This window comes from Schistocerca cancellata, chromosome 4 (assembly GCF_023864275.1).
Source record: "Schistocerca cancellata isolate TAMUIC-IGC-003103 chromosome 4, iqSchCanc2.1, whole genome shotgun sequence".
NCBI lineage: Eukaryota > Metazoa > Arthropoda > Insecta > Orthoptera > Acrididae > Schistocerca > Schistocerca cancellata.
The window spans coordinates 866,513,717-866,530,386 of NC_064629.1; the positions used below are offsets into that span (position 1 = coordinate 866,513,717).

At 39.0% G+C, this 16,670-nt stretch overlaps 1 protein-coding gene across 6 annotated transcripts in view; it reads left to right on the top strand.

The window, feature by feature from the left end:
* The window catches only part of LOC126185004 (acidic mammalian chitinase-like), a 178,000-nt gene that overhangs the window by 108,100 nt on the left and 53,230 nt on the right, over positions 1 to 16,670 (top strand). For all 6 annotated transcript variants that reach the window (XM_049927725.1, XM_049927731.1, XM_049927727.1 and 3 more), the window contains one exon: positions 9,086 to 9,301. In XM_049927725.1, coding sequence (XP_049783682.1) covers positions 9,086 to 9,301 — 216 coding nt within the window. The remainder of the gene's footprint in view (positions 1 to 9,085; positions 9,302 to 16,670) is intronic.

The window sequence follows — 16,670 nt, forward strand, 5'->3', positions numbered from 1 at the left end:
CAAGAACATGCATTTTATCCATGCTTTAGTTTGTTGGCTTCAAAACAAAGCACCCGCTAACATTTCTACAATTATTGTATTCTTTGTCGTGAGAGGACATTCATTTTTACTTGCAGACAGGGTTTTTGTATGGAAGAAAAGGCTCTTTGTAAGTGCTCAGACGTCATTACAACTAAGGAATACTGAGAGATTTATCAGGCTGTAGGAACTGTAAAATTTCTAGGCAGAGAATGGTTTGTATAGGGCTACAAGATGCTTGCCAAGAATTTTAAGAAATTAGATGGGATTAAAGAAATAAAGGGACTCATTCTGAAGGAAGGTGGACAGTCTTATGTCAGAATAAAGATGGAGCAAACATACAGTTTTGATGGTCCCTCAAAGTGATTTGCAACCCTTCTGAAATGAGGTACAAGGATTGACCAGATACGTGAACCTCCCATAATTGATAAAGTGAGGGTATTACCTAATGCTAAGAAAGTCAATGTCAGTAACCTGTTGAAAACAAGATTTGGAGATAACTGGAAAGAGGTTGATAGTTTGCAGTTTTATGTTTTGACACTAAACATTGATGTGACATCAGCTGAAACTGGTAGGGCGACTTATGTGGACGATGACAGTGACAGTTTGCAAGACTACAGCACACTGATCTACTTTCTTTTCTTTCATGATGGGCTGTGTCCAACAATACAATCAGTAAAAAGTGAAAAGAATGTTTCAAATCATATTACATGAAAATCAGATTTGATCAAAACATATTTTGTTCAGTGAATTGCTTCAAAACAGATTAAGTGCGACTTAAAAATTAAAATGGTGCCTTCATGCATTGGGAAATAATTTCAATCATGAATAATTCTGGAACATAATCTAGATACTTAGGTTATGAAATAAAGAATTTTGACATACATATTCGATTTAGTTAAGGAAGCAAAACATTTTTTTCGCTTCCTGTAAAATTATGATCCTCAAACTTAATATGATTTGAAGCAATGCTCCTCACAGAAACTTACCATTTGGATTGCTGGTAGTGCTGTGTTCTGAGGGTTTACATTGGAAGTATGAGGTTTAATGTAAGAACTGACTTATTGTAATCATAGACAATAACAATTGTAGTCAACTTCAGAATCAAATGTGCTTTTAATAAAATAACAACAGTTGTGCTTCCCTTCGTAAACAAAGATGTGGTCAAATTTGTCTCCAAGATGAAAGAGGGATGAGATTCAGATCTTGATATCTGCCCCGATATCTGAAAACCACAAACAACTATTAGTTAATTACTTTCATGTTCCATGGATCATTTTGCATGATAAATTGTAACAATGGGGAACAAGTCATTTTACATTCACATTGCAAGTTAATTTGTACATATGGTTAAATGCTGAATATTTCTAAGTTTTTTAAAAAGAAGAAAAAGATTCATAGATTTGAGTTAGTAGTTTCTACCTACCACCATCGAAATAAGTTGATTATAAATTTGCTTTAGATCCTAAGAGCTTTTTGTCCACATATATCATGAACATGCTGGCTGAGGTAAAGGAGTGGACTCTACTGAAGTCATTTTGTCTTTCAAATGAATGGACATAATAATGATGATGTAATAAAAAGTGCTATATACACAGTTGACACTACCACCGAGGAGCACTGCAGTGAGCATCATTGCAGTTGCTCAAATGGGGTTTCTCACATATGAGAGGTGTTTGAAAAGTCTGTGCAAAGGCTTAGAGATGGCACCACCGGGGTGTATTGAGGTCATGTTTAGTTGTAGCATTTTTGGAAAGAACACACACCAAGTTTCAGCCATATTGGTCTATTTCTTTGTTTTTGGCATTTGTGTGAATCAAGGAAGTCGAGTGATTGTCAAAAAATGGACGAAGAAGAATTTTGTGTGGTGGTTAAACATTACTTTATGAAAGGCAAAATGCCTCAGGAGACTAAAGACTAACTTGATAAACGGTGATTCTGCGCCTTTGATTAGAACAGTTTATAGGTGGTTTCAAAATTTTCGGAGTGGCCATATGGGCACAAGTGATGCTGAACGTTCTGGATGCCCTGTGGAGGTTATGACTCCAGAAATCATTGATAAAATCCATGATATGGTGTTGGATGACAGAAGAGTTAAGGTTCGTGAGACTGCTAGTGCTCTGAATATCTTGAATAAATGGGTTCATAATATTTTGAATAAACATTTGGACATGATAAAGCTATCTGCAAGATGGGTTTCACTATTGCTCACTCTTGACCAAAAACAGAATCGTGTGAAGTGTTGTAAGGATGGTTTGCAGCTGTTCAGGAAGAATCCATAGGGATTTAAGTGTCATTTCATCACTGTGGATGAAACATGGCTACATTACTATACTCTTGAGACCAAACAACAATCTAAACAATGGGTTACCAAGGGGAATCTGCACCAAAAAAGGCGAAGGCAAGTCCTTCGGCCAGAAAGGTTATGGCAACTGTCTTTTGGGATTCGCAAGGGATATTCCTCACTATAAATAAACTGGAAGCAGTCTTGATCGCTTAACTTTTTTTTGATATGGTGACCAGATTCGATCTTTTTATCAGATCATCTTCAGACCTACAATAAACAGGAATTGATATGAACATATAAAGGATGAAATCATATATTCATAAAGCAGTAAATAACACTGATATACCATGAACGTCTGCCGGAGGTGGTGGCGCATGTCAACCCTCTTGTTTGCGGTTGGTGGTGTACCACAACATGAAGTACACCAGCTGCTAATTAAATACATGAAGGCCCACCCACATTCTCCGGCATAACATCATGGATAGCCATTCACGTAAGTTGCATCTCTGCTGCTTAAGAAAGTAATGTGGTAGTTACTATAAGTCATTATTACCATCTATAGGACTTATAAAACATCATAGTAAGCAATGAATACAAGAAGAAATTGGCAAAACATAAGCATCAATTGTTTTAAGGTGGTTTCACTTTGGAACCACTGGGACATATGGTTTTCAACCATACATCATTTCATGAGATATATTTGAAACTAATTTCATATTTTTCCTGGACACAGTACATCATCTTGAAATTTGTGTGAACTCATAATGCCTAAAACAAATTATAGTCCTAAATAACTAGCAAAATTGGGCCTAAAATTTACTAAATCTATATCAATCAAATTTACATTTCAGTAATGTTACATATACATACTTTCACTGTCAATAATCTTCTCAATATGATCACTATTAAAAAAAAAGGACATATCACAGTCTCTTGCAATCATGTACCGCAGTCTCTGTGGTGACTATTGCTTTAAAAGCTATAAGTGACTGCTACCATCTACTACATTCATAAATTACCTCAGTATACCTTTAGATGTCTCTGTATTCCAATGGCATTGGTGGTTTCATGTGAAAGGCACTTGTCCTTCAAAATAAAAATAATAAAATGGCAGTTTCAGGCATAAAGCATTTGTACTTGTGGTGCCGATGAGATCGACACCAGTATCGATCTTAGCATCGTCTTTGAACTGAGCAAAACATTATCTTTGTTTAGTTCCGCCATCCAGTTCTGTGTAAGCCTTACTTGTGTGAAGAGGTGAATAAATGAACTCCTGATTATAAGGTGTTGTTTGGTGTATCTCACCCGAGCATCCACCTCACTGGTGACCCCGAGTTGTAACGTCTTCCGTTTTTGCCATTTTACTGTGTCCGCAGCCTCCGTGTCGATTATTTTCGCGTGTATTACATCAACACAACATTCGAACAATTGGCTTCGGCCCAACGCCTAACGCCGGATTTTGTGATCAACATGCATCGTGTTGCGGGCGATGTACACCCACCAGGACTGCAACACGATGCCTCTCACTCGTCGATTATGCTGATTTCGCCAGACGTTTTTGTGCCTGCAACAATAAGTGAGGTTAGGAGTGTGCATGACTCCAGCTATCAGACGCCTTTGTTCCGGCTACATGTGCCCTCCCTCGTCGACGGTGCAGTCACCTCTTACAGATCTCCGTGCAGTGTGGGATCAATGCCAATTTCTGCAAATGCTTCGTTGGATAACCTACCATTGCCAGGACAAAGGTTTGCCATGCCGCAATCTGTGCAGTACCACATGGATTCCTGCCATGTTGCTGGAACTGCGTTGTTCACAGGTCAACCTCTTCAGCATCCAACCAAGCCCGTGCCTGTCTTGTTTCAGCATCAGCACATGCTTTCCTGCTTCTGTGCCTTATCACCCACCTGCACGACCAGGAGGACTTGATTGCTGACCTGGTCGACGCCCCGGACTCAGCTACCCGGCACACTCTATCCAAAAAGACAGTTCTACGTCGGCTTGCGCGCTCAACTGAGACAGCAATATGGCAAGTGCTCCATGTCGAGCAACTAGGCAACAACAAACCTTCACAACTTTGGAGACGGCTACGGGCCCTGGTCAACAACGATCTACTCTCTGACACAGCTTTCCTCACTATCTGGACAGATAAACTACCTCCCCACATCCGCTTTACTCTGGCTCAGAGGTCTCTCGAACCTGTCGAGCAATGAATGACAATTGCTGACAAACTACATGATGCATCACTGCTCTATTTTGCCAGCCACTGCCTACCTGACAAGTCTCAGGTTCAGGCTCCTCGTCCCACGTCTGGACGTGGCCGGGGTCGCACTGTACTGACTGTTCCGCTCGCAGTATACAAATAGCTGGGACATCACCAGCTCCGCCCTCGGTCACGCCCCCTCCTGCAACTGAACCGTCTGCGGCCACCAATTCTCAGCCACTGCCTCTGGCAATGAACTTTCCACAGGAAATGCAACTGCACTACCCATACTGTTACTTTCACACACGGTTTAGTGAGGCGGCACAGAACTGCAGACCACCCTGCTGCTTCCCAAATGCAAATCGCAGGTAGGTCCAGGTGCTGCCTCCTGTGCGCAACATGACATGCACCTCCCAGTGCTCCATTCTGTCCAGGAACAATCAGATAATTACGGATGACTTTATATTAAAGACATTTCATCGGGATACTTTTTCCTAGTGAACACAGGCGTCGATGTTTCGCTGCTGCCTACGTCGTTAGTGTTGTTGAACATCCGCCCTCATCATACTTCACTCCAAGCTGTGAATTCTACTAAACTACAATGCTCGGGTTCAAACTTCCACGTCGTCTCACTCTCTGCAAACTGCAAACTCGAGTGGACTTTTTTAGTGTGCAATATTGAGGAACTTATACTAGACATTGACTTCTTGCGACACCACAAACTTTCACTGGACCTAGTGCGAAACACCGTGTATCATCACCCGTCAAAAACTCACTTCCCCTGTGCTCCGGCGAGCAAACCCCGTTGAGTGTGCCTACATTGTTCGGGCACTGGGTTGTCATTTAATGCCTGCAGCATAAGACTGAGTTGGTCAAGTTCATTCTTCTTGGCAAGTTCAGCTGGTGGTGGAGATTGGTGCTAAAGATCACTACACCTGTTCTTCAACATCTTTGTTATCACCTGATGTATTAGGTGAACATGGCTGCTATCTTTTGCATACTTGGTCCAACTGTTCTGGTTGCTATAAAATGCTGTATCACTTCTCTTACTACTTGGCTTATGACAGAGACAATGTAGTGGTGGTCTTCCACAACTTCCATAGAGACCACATTTGAGAGTCAGTCATATGTATTTTGTCCATTTCTGTTCTACTGCATTTCCTCAAGGCACTGGCATCACTTGATGAATTCCTTGGTTATTGTGACATCCTTTAACAGTATAGCTCAGTACATGTCTTCTGCAACTTCTTTCATTAAGTGTGAGAGTTTTGTCATCTTCTGTCATATTTGGATTCATAATGTGGCATAGTTTCAAAACATTTTATGTATAGGACTTTGCCATTTGCCCATGACATTGGGCCCTGTTCTTCAATTGTCCTTGTGCTAAGTGGACTTGTTGCTGATTGTTGCCAGAAATATTTATTTATTTATTTATTTATTTTTCCATATTGGCCTGGAATTCATCCCAGCTATTGAGCTTCCCTTCGTTGTTCTTGAACTACTGCTGGGCTGTGCCATCCAAGCAAAAGTATTCAGTTGACAAATACATCATGTGAACCCACCTGTTATATTTGGTGACTTGTTGAATTCTTTTAGCCATTTATTCTGGTCCTGACTGCCATCTCTGGAGAACACTGATAGATGCCTGATGTACAACTGATTTACTGTTGGCTTGAAATCCATAGGTTTCCTGAATGTACAGACCATGGTTATGATGCACTGTTTGTATTCCAGTTCCTGTTTATGTAGGTGACAGCTATAACTTTACCTAATTGGAGCCATGGTGGTGATGTAAGTCTTTTGAAGCACTTGGCATCTCCACCAAACTATGTCACATCATAACCACATTCAAGCCCAAATCTGAAAGCATGTTTGTCAGTGAAATACAACACTTACCACTGAAAGCACGTTTCTTTTGAACACCAATGTACAGCCAGAGCAGAACTGAATTCCTGGATGGAAATTGCAGCTATTTACACAAACATTGGATATTCCAGAATACTGGCATTTGTAAAAAGATTCCAGAGTATACAAACATGCAGAGGTGCTTGATATAACTGACGAGGATTTTCAGATCTTTAAAGATGATTGTTCTGTGAATTGGCATACTCTGATAAATGCAGTCATGATTCATCACAAACAAAGCATTTCATACTCAAAATCTCCATCATGAGCAAACTGTAATAGCCTGTTGCAGTAGTAACATCAAGTAACAGTATCTGAATTGGTCAATTGATGCATTACTGTTATTTTCTAGGATTTCAGTTTGAATTTGTCCCCAGCCCTGTGAATAGATGCTACTGAAACATCAGTCTGAAGTGCTAAATAGTGCAACAATTTTCTTGTACTTACTTCCTGTGTGGCTCCTAAGTCATCTAGTTCATTCTCAGCTAAAAATTATACATGTCTGCTACACTATCTGAGCAAAGGGCAGGAACATCATACAATTACTGGGGTCTGCCTACAGGTGTATTAGTTCCTGAACAAAACCAGAGACATTGCTTCCATCTCACATAAAACTCCCTATATTGCATTTTCATCTTCAGCAAATCCAGTACCATCAAAAGATGAACCTGATAATTTATCTGCTCATGTACATGAGCCATTTTTTACACTACATGGACTTGGTTACAGGAATAAATTAATACAGTGTCATTTTTTGTTTCAGAAGAAGATGGGAATGAATGGCCATTTTTATGACTGAGTATTAGAGACAGTTGCTTTGTGTATGCCTTTAAAGTCAGAAAAGTAAGTTGCTCCTCCCAGCAGTTGTTTGTGTTCCATTTTAATCGCACACTTTAGAACCCTCTTGTCATCACTTACATTCAATTTTACTTCTTTTCAGTAGGTGCAGTTGTGACGTTACATATCTGCAAACCCTTATTTGCACTCACTGTTTCACTAAATAATGTTTGTTGAATTGTTGTAAAACTGGTGTTATGGGAAATTTACAATTATGTACACTACACAACTTTTAATTATTATGGCTTTCCTACATTTATTGTCACTAAAGGCAGTAGGATTACCAGTTCCAAATCTCATAGAAAATTTGTTTACACAGGTTGACACGTTCACCTTGCTACTCATCCATGTGGTAGTGAATATACACAGTACAGGCACAGTTGAATTCCAAGACAACAAATATCTTACAATAGTGGATTAAATTTATGTAGGTGATGGGTACTATGTCTTTTAGCCAATAACATAAATAAATGAGTGTCCACGTTGACACAATACGTAACTGGATTCCAAATTATTCACACATTTGCTTAAAGGAACATTTCACAAAAGGTAATACTGATCGCTGGCTGGATTTTATATATTAAATAAGTCACATGGATATATTGAGCATGCAAATATTGGCAACAGATGTGCTTGTTAGTGGGATCTTATGTGAACTTGTTGCATAGATGTTGCCATAGTGCTCGCTAGCTGGATATTACTAAGGAAACTTCCTACATTATGTTGCCGCTATGATTTTTGAGCCCAAACTAAAGATTTTGGGTTGGAGTTTGCCTTATAAAGACTGACATATGGACATTTTAGTATTTCAGAAACTACAGTGGTGTGAAAAACAGCTACATCAATTTTTTTTTTAATTTAGATGAGCTATATGTTACAATTTGTAGTTTAGGTAACGAAATATATGGAGGATTAGTAAAATGGAAAACGTTATTGGACCAGTTTGTTTACCTACATTGAGAATAACCCATTTACAAGTTTCCAGAAAAACTGAATGTGCTATTTGAATCTGCATTTTGAAAGCTATAGCATGAATAATAAGTCTTCATGAAAGACAACATGGTCAATGGCTTGAAAGGCACATAATTTATATGCACTACACAACAACTAGATTAAAGTTGAAACATGAGAAGGGAAATAATTAATTGTTAACAGGGGTGAAATAATAGGATGTAGAATGCTTCCATCTTGATACATTATAAGGATCTATCTCTCTCTCTCTCTCTCTCTCTCTCTCTCTCTCTCTCTCTCTCATTTTGTTTTTTGTTTGAAAACTGGTTTTGCAAGCCATTTCCCATAGTCTTGTCCCAGACAGTTCCCAAAGAAAACTGCAGGCCCATTATTTAATTTTGTTACCTACCCACAAACTCAGCTGGTAATTGTCCTTTTCTGTGTACCTGTTTGCTACTCAGTGCCTTTAGTTTTGTGATGTATCCTCGTAGAGAAATTTGTGTTCCATTCAGGAATTTCCCTTGCTATTGTCATTATAGTAGTCAAGTTTTATAGTTACAACTTTTCTCTACACTAATTCTCTAATTGTAATTAAGACCTACTCATGAATTTATGCTTTATGCTTGTGTAACAGATTTAATTACATGTGTCATATGCTACTTTGCTTAGGCTCACCATATTCTTATCATCAATGTTTATGATGTGAAAATATAATGAATATATGATGTAAAATAATAATAATAATAATAATAAAAATCATTCAGCAGTTAATGATAACAGTTTGATGTTGTAAATAGTTACATTATTCAGTCTTTAAAATTCTCAGCTCATCTAATACATGCCTATGAAACTATTGTATTTATACTTCTTATTGGCTTTTATTCTAGATACATTGATTACGTAAATCTCATGGCATATGACTACCACTTTTATACTGAGTATACCCCATTGACTGGGCCTAATGCTCCATTATATAGCCTTCCAAGTGACAAAGGTTACATGTCCACACTCAACACAAATTGGTCTTCACTTTACTGGCATGATAGAGGCATGCCTAAGAACAAGATCGTCATTGGAATACCAACTTATGGCCATTCCTTCTGGTTTGTATCATGTAATTTGTAGAAAGTCTAAATATAAAATACGGGATATACAATCTGTGAAAGTTCTCTCTCTCTCTCTCTCTCTCTCTCACTCTGTGTGTGTGTGTGTGTGTGTGTGTGTGTGTGTGTGTGTGTGTGTGTGTGTGTATGTGTGTGTGTGTGAGAAAGCAACAATTAATTCTCAATAATGTTTCATGTTGTTGTCAGCCTAATACCAGTTTCTGTTGTTAGTAATTACACTAGTCTTTATTATCTTTATTTTTTTATATAAATTGTTGTTTCCTTTTATGTTTTTCCATTTATGTTATTTTGTTTGTGTAGTGCAGTTAGCCTAGAGTACAATTATGTGAGTCTGCACATGACATAGAGTTTCAAATAATGGTGGTTATAATTAAAGTGCAACTGCTCACAGAGGTCCAGTGTTGGCTGTAATTATTATAAGGCATTCAAACTTGGTAGATATTCTAATATTTTAATGTAGGACTGAGTTATACTAGAAAAAAATTAGATCCTATTTTGGCTGCCAAGTGCAGATCTGGTTTTGTGAATGTAAGAAATACTTATATAAATGTTTCAATATGTAATAGAATAGGAACAGGATTTGGGCAGGAAAGGTCAAACAACTGCGTAAGGCATAAAGTTGATTTTATTTTAAACCGCCACTTTCACAATTTCTTCAAAATGAGCACCGGAGATGTCAACGAGATGCTGCTTCCATAAACAACAGTTGCTCACAGCAGTTCTGGTGGAATCTGTGCAACATGTCCTGTATACTGACCTTCTGATGAGACAGAGGCAGAATGTATTCATGGTAAATGTGTTCTTTTAAGTGTCCCCAGAGCCAACAGTCACATGTATTCAGATTCGGTGATCTTGCAGGCCATGCATCTGGAAAACCTCTAGAGATAACACATTTGTGGAAGATTGTATTAAACAGATATTTCACTGGGGAGCAACATTAGGTGTTGCCCCATCTTCCATGAAAGTACTCGTTTTCACACAGTAGCACTCTTCCAAAGTAGGAAGGAGGTTTTGATAACATGTGAATGTCTTGGTACACCTGACAGACCCCCTGGGTGTATTGTCTTCTGAGAAGAACGGACTGAGAATACAGATGCTTGTGAGTTCACACCACACAGTCACATACAGCAAGTGCAATGGCTCTTCATGCACAACACATGGTTTAGCAGTAACCCAAATTTGGCAGTTTTATGTATTCACTGCACTCTGTAGTCTAACATGTGCCTCATCATTCCATAGAATACTGCCCGGCCTCATGTCATCGACTTTGATCCATGCCAGAAACCAAAGAGCAAATTCAGAATGTTGCTGCGGATCATGAAGTTTCAGTTGCTGCACTATGTGGATCCTGTATGAGTGCCACTGTAAAATAGACCACAAAACTTTCTGTACTGTTCACTTTAGGATGGACAATTCTTGTGACACTGCATGAGCACTGGCACCACCTGGGCCTTGTACTGCCTGGTCAGTTACAGCAACAGCAACCTCATCAATAACTTCCACCAGGACAGGACACTTCCTCTTCAAGGTGCCACACCCAGCTCACCCGTGTTTTCAAGTTTTACTATAATCTTCTTTAAACGATTCAGTGACATTGGGCCTCTCCACAGACCTTTCAGTCAGCAATACTCAGTGCCAAATGTGCATCTCATGGCAAAAATTGGATCTTTTTTCCCAGTGCAAGTCAGTTCCACATTAATGCATTAGCATATCTACCAAGTTATGCTGTCATATGATAATTACTTAGCATATCTACCAAATTTCACAGACCTAAGATAATTACAGTCCACACTGGACCTGTGTGCGTAGGCTGCACTTTAATTATAACCACTCAGTACAATACTGGAAAGTTCCAGATGAAATACAGACAATGAAATAAATGAAGAAAACCATTCATCATATGAATGTGATGGAGGAATAAAGAAGGGAGAGATGAAGGGAGGGAGAGTGAGAGGTGGGTTGGGAGAGGCAGGAAGGGAACAAAATGGGTATGTGGGACCAGTGAGACATGGATAAGCACATGTGGTACATGAAATAGTAGGTGTGGGTTAAAGGGGAGCAAGACTGTGAGATATTGGTGTAGATTAATAGATAGAACAATTAAACTAAAGCAAAGTGAAGGTGTTGTTGGGGGAGGGGGTGGGGTGGGGGGGAGTTGCCTAGGACAGAGATGAGGGTGGATGTAAGTGTGGTACTGAAGCTAGTGGAAATTAAAGCCAAGGGCATTATTGCAGGATCAGAGCGTGTGGTGTAGAAAAAATTCTCATCTTTGTTTTTCAGAGAATCTCGTATTAGGGGGTGGGGGGGTGGTGTTACAGATGGAACTAAATTATCTCACATTGCAGCTACCACATCGATTGATTTTGAGTGTGGTGAGCTCTGGTTTCTTGTCCTAGGCATGGCTGGCATAAGAGCTGCCCACCTGGCAGCTAGTGTGTTGGTCATTCAATATGAGAGGATAATACATGTGCACCTTGTCTATGAGAAAAGGTTCTGCAGTGACTGAAGGTGTTTTTCTCATTGTCAATGCTTAGCAGAGAGGGTGGTGAGATAGGCACCTGCCAAGAGTACAGCCACATGGCATGCACAAGAGCTGACCATAAAAAATAACAAAGAAAAAGAACTAACTAGGAGGGGTACATGAGTTCTCCTAACCCCCACCCCATGTTTCTATCTTCCACCTAGAGTAAATAGCCTTTCTCATGGCCCACAACATGAAACATACAATTTTGTCACAGCATAATTTCCTCAAATCAGCATAATAAAGGAACAGTTACTACCAAACAGACACAGCTGCCGACTACACTGTTCACTTGTCTTCAATAATGGAGTTTTTGCTGCTACTGTGGTATGGTATTGTACAATATGAAAAGGTTGGAAAGTGTGAAAAATAAAAAAAAAGGTAGTAAATATGCTATTTGACTGAAGAAAGAGGGGTGACTTAGTGACTGTGAAGGTCAAAGTGATCCAATGTCATGAAATTTTGTAAATGCCACAACAGTCATTGAGTGCAAATACTTGTTTATTCAGTCACCAGTTTCAATTATTTTGATCATCTTCAGCTTGCAAGCAACAACATTACAGGCATGTGTGGTTACTATTATATAATGATTTTACTCTGTGCAACAATGCCACTTACCTGCTGTATGTTTTAAATGCTTTCCCTGTTAACTTCATGAAGACAGATCAATCTGAAGATGATCAAAATGATCAAAACTGGTAATTCAATAAATAAATACTTGTGATCAGTGACTGTTGTGGCATTTACAAAATCTCATAACTGTAAGTTTCTGATTTTTACTAATTTCTGCTAACTGAGGGCTGGAGCAAGATGCGATGGCAGTGGAAGCAAGCAAAAAAGATGGATTGGATATGTAATTTATTTGCCCCTTGATTCAGTTCATCTGCGAAGAAAAAACTTTTTGTGTGTGTGTGTGTGGGGGGGGGGGGGGGGGGGGGGATGGGGAGGGTAGCATCACAGCTTTGGCATTTCTGCAAAGTGTGAAGGATAACCTTGGTATAGCTCAGGCAAAAAATGTGTGTGTTTCAGCTCATAGTTTAGCACTCTCATTTTCAAAATATTATGACTCAATTTTCATTTCACAAACACATAAAGATATACCTAAAGCAATGAGCAAAGAAGACATGCTATTTATTAAACAGCTATTAACATATTTCATTTATTTCTTAAATGATTCCATGTTGACTGCAACTGTTAATTTTTAGTTTCTTTCTGCAAAATGAACAGTTGCAGCAGTATGGAATCATTAAAAATATTCTTAGCACCGATGGACCCAGGCTCGTAGAAAATCATAACCCCATGAAAATATTCCATTTAATCTTACAGAGAAATGCCATGTTCAAAGCAGGCCTTCTACTTGGGAAAAAGGAAATTTTTTTACATCACTCATTTCTGTTCTTCTAAAGTATCGATTTTTAGAGTGAAACTACTTGTCATCAAACAGTCGGGTCCAGTCATATCTTCATCAGTAAGGACTCTCAAAAACTTTGATTTTGTTAATTTCAGTATCAAAAACACACATTCACATAAGTAAGTGGTTACAAACATACCGCAGACTTGAGCAGCTATTTTAAACAACTGCTGGAACTCTTCACGAGGAAAATTCTTGTAGAAGATTTCTCAATTTTCTGCCATATGAAATGTCTGCATCAGCATATGATTGCGCTGAAAGTAAGTGCATTCCAACTTGCTGTTTCTTAAATTTTTTTTTCAGATTTTTTCATGTACAATTAATCTGTTTGGAAACTGTACACAAGAGCTTTTTGATGGTTGGTTTTCACACAACAGTAACTTTATTTTGAAACCAAAAATGGTGTCTAATACTTCTGTAATTAGTTTACGTTTGCTTCGCAAAGCTGTGTTCAAGACATTCAGGTCCTTGATCAGGTCAGTTAGGAAAGCTAGGACACCCATAGGGAGTCATAAAACTCCTTTGCTGGTTTCATATCAATGAATAATGCTACATTTTTATGTAAGTTGAAAAAATAGTTTTGTATCAGTAAAAAAAAGTAATATTTGCACCATGGGTTGAAGTGCAAGTAATCAGTTTTAAGAACCGTAATTCCTCCTCAGCTGTTTCCTTCCCAGTAGTTCTGTTTTGTTGCCACCAACAAGACCAACAAAAGATAACATTAATCACACAAGTTCAAATGACTGTTGCTGCTCACATGTTGGCTTGAAACAAATGTGACTAGAGGGATATGGGAGGTGAGAGAGAAACTCACAGCTGACAGAAAGGGGGAGAGCTGGAGGCAAGCAGTGGAGCCACAGTAAGTGCCTGAGCCTGCAATACTGCATACATCCAGGTCAATTGTGTCAGCCTTATTATAAACTCTCTGTATGTCTCAGCCATTACCACTGAGTGAAACAGATTACAGAAACCTAGTGTTACTTCCTTCCTTTCTCTTTCGGTGATACAAGCCATGGTATGCACTGAAATTAAACCTACAAACAAAGTATACGAGGTGGCCATACATAAACAATTGACATCCATCTCCTAATATGGCCACAGTATTGGTACTTTTTCACCGGTGTGAACTGTGAAAGCCGGCCGGGGTGGCTGAGCAGCTCTAGGCGCTACAGTCTGGAACCGCACGATTGCTACGGTCGCAGGTTCGAATCCTGCCTCGGGCATGGATGTGTGTGATGTCCTTAGGTTTGTTAGGTTTAAGTAGTTCTAAATTATAGGGGCTGATGACCTCAGAAGTTAAGTCCTATAGTGCTCAGAGCCATTTGAACCATTTTTGAACTGTGAAACTTGAAAAATAAACATTGGAAAATGAAATAGTCACTGCCACGATATTAGAAACTAAGACTAAGATAAAAAAGGTATTTGGCACTTTAAGTTCTGAACTTGGTACCAGGTGATGAAGTGTGGTATGGTATTTATTGTAGTAAAGCAAAGATATAAAACTGTACAACACTTTGTGAAAATATTTGTGTCAAGTGACACTTTCTCTTACTGAATACACACTGTTTTTGTACACAAATCAACATGCAGTTAGTTGCACTTTGAATGACACCGACTCAGTAGTAACATCACACAGGAACAAAAAATTTCTAATGAAAAAACTGCCCAGTGCACTCAAACAGTACAATATATTCAAGCATGGTAATCTAAAAACCAATATTATCTATTTCAGTATGATAATTAAATGACACTAACCATAGAACTCTGCTATGACATGATGTGTGAAAACTTTCCTAGCCATGTATGTGCAATGTGACTAGAAAGCATAGTTCAGATTTTCTTATGAATTAGTACCAAATATAATCCTCTTTTTACCATAACTCCAAAAATATGATCTTTCCAAACAGACCGCTCCCTCTAAAAATTAAGTTTAGTTTCAACTACTGTTGCTTTGCTGTTTGCAATTCTGATGTGCAGGGAATGAAAGTAGCAACAGCACTTGAAATGAAAAATATGTAGGGCATTAAACAGAACATACATTCGTTAAATATTTCACTGATACAGCATTTTCTATGTGTTGTGGTCACCAAATACTCTTGGCATCAAATATAACAAGGAAATAGGAAAGTAATTGCTTTTTCAAGATGCAGGCTTGCATGAAGCAACTACACAGCTTTGTCAACAGGGCCAAATAGGGTTAGACAGTTGTTAACAAAAATATATACACCACCATAGATTAGCAACAATTTGCAATACTTTATTAAAGGAAATATTACACTGCTTAACTTTAATATTAAGTTGGTGCATGCTGTAGCTTGGAGTTCATTTGCATGGAGCTGTTTTTAACTCTGGTCTAGTCCTGAAGCCACTGAATGATAACTATTATCAGTTGTAAAATGTCCAGTTTGGCTTCTCTTGGTGGTGAATGTTGTCACTATTTGAGTTAAGTATGACAAAAGCATAAAGTAGTCCTTGCCATGTGGTGGCATCTGTGGGTGTTAGACTTAACACACAGCATCCCTGCCCTGGTGAGGGAGGGGAAGCTGATGAAGCTCACTTCATTAGCTGCATGCTTTCTGGTGCTGCCGATGTGTGAATTATGGTAGGAGCACTCCATCAATTAGCAAAGTTGGGAGCACTTCCTTGCAGCAGGTGGAGATGCCCAAGATGGCTGGCTGCATTGGGGTCATGTAAGCCTGTAAAAGAAAACAGCCTATGAATTCTTTTTGTAATTGCATGTGCACAGTGTGGCTTCTCTTCGTTCCTGCATGGTACAGCCACATTAATGTGACCACCACCTGTGTTCAACGTCAATTTAAAATAATCACTCATGGACAGCAGGTGACAGCACTAACAGTTGTGTGATACAGAAAACAGTGCAGTCCTTGTCTTATTGCAGAAACAAAGTGATCTATCTAACATTTAAAAGGGTGTGATCATTGGTCTTTGGGCCAAAGGTGGAAGCATTTCCAGTGGCTAAGTATGTAAACTGTTTGTGTGCCGCCATGGTTAAAGTATGCCTTGCATGGCAAAATGGCACTATCCAAAACCAATACCGAGGCAACTGTGGTGCATCATGGGCTGTAGATAATAGGGGTGGATGATGGCTGTGGAGATGTGTACGGACAAATAGACATGCAACTGTTGATCAACTGACAGCCCAGATGAACTAAGGGACTACCAACAGTGTCTTCCCAACAACCATTCAGCAAGCATTGCTGCATATAGGCCTCCACAGCAGGTGCTTTGTCCTTGCACCCATAATGACTACTGTTCATTGGAAACAAATGACAGAATTTGTATGCCAGTACAGCAATGGATGTCCAATGAATAGGAATCAGGTGGCCTTCTCAGATTAATTATGTTTTATGTTCCATCAGACTGAAAGCAAATACCCTGTAACAGTTGTTGGCAGG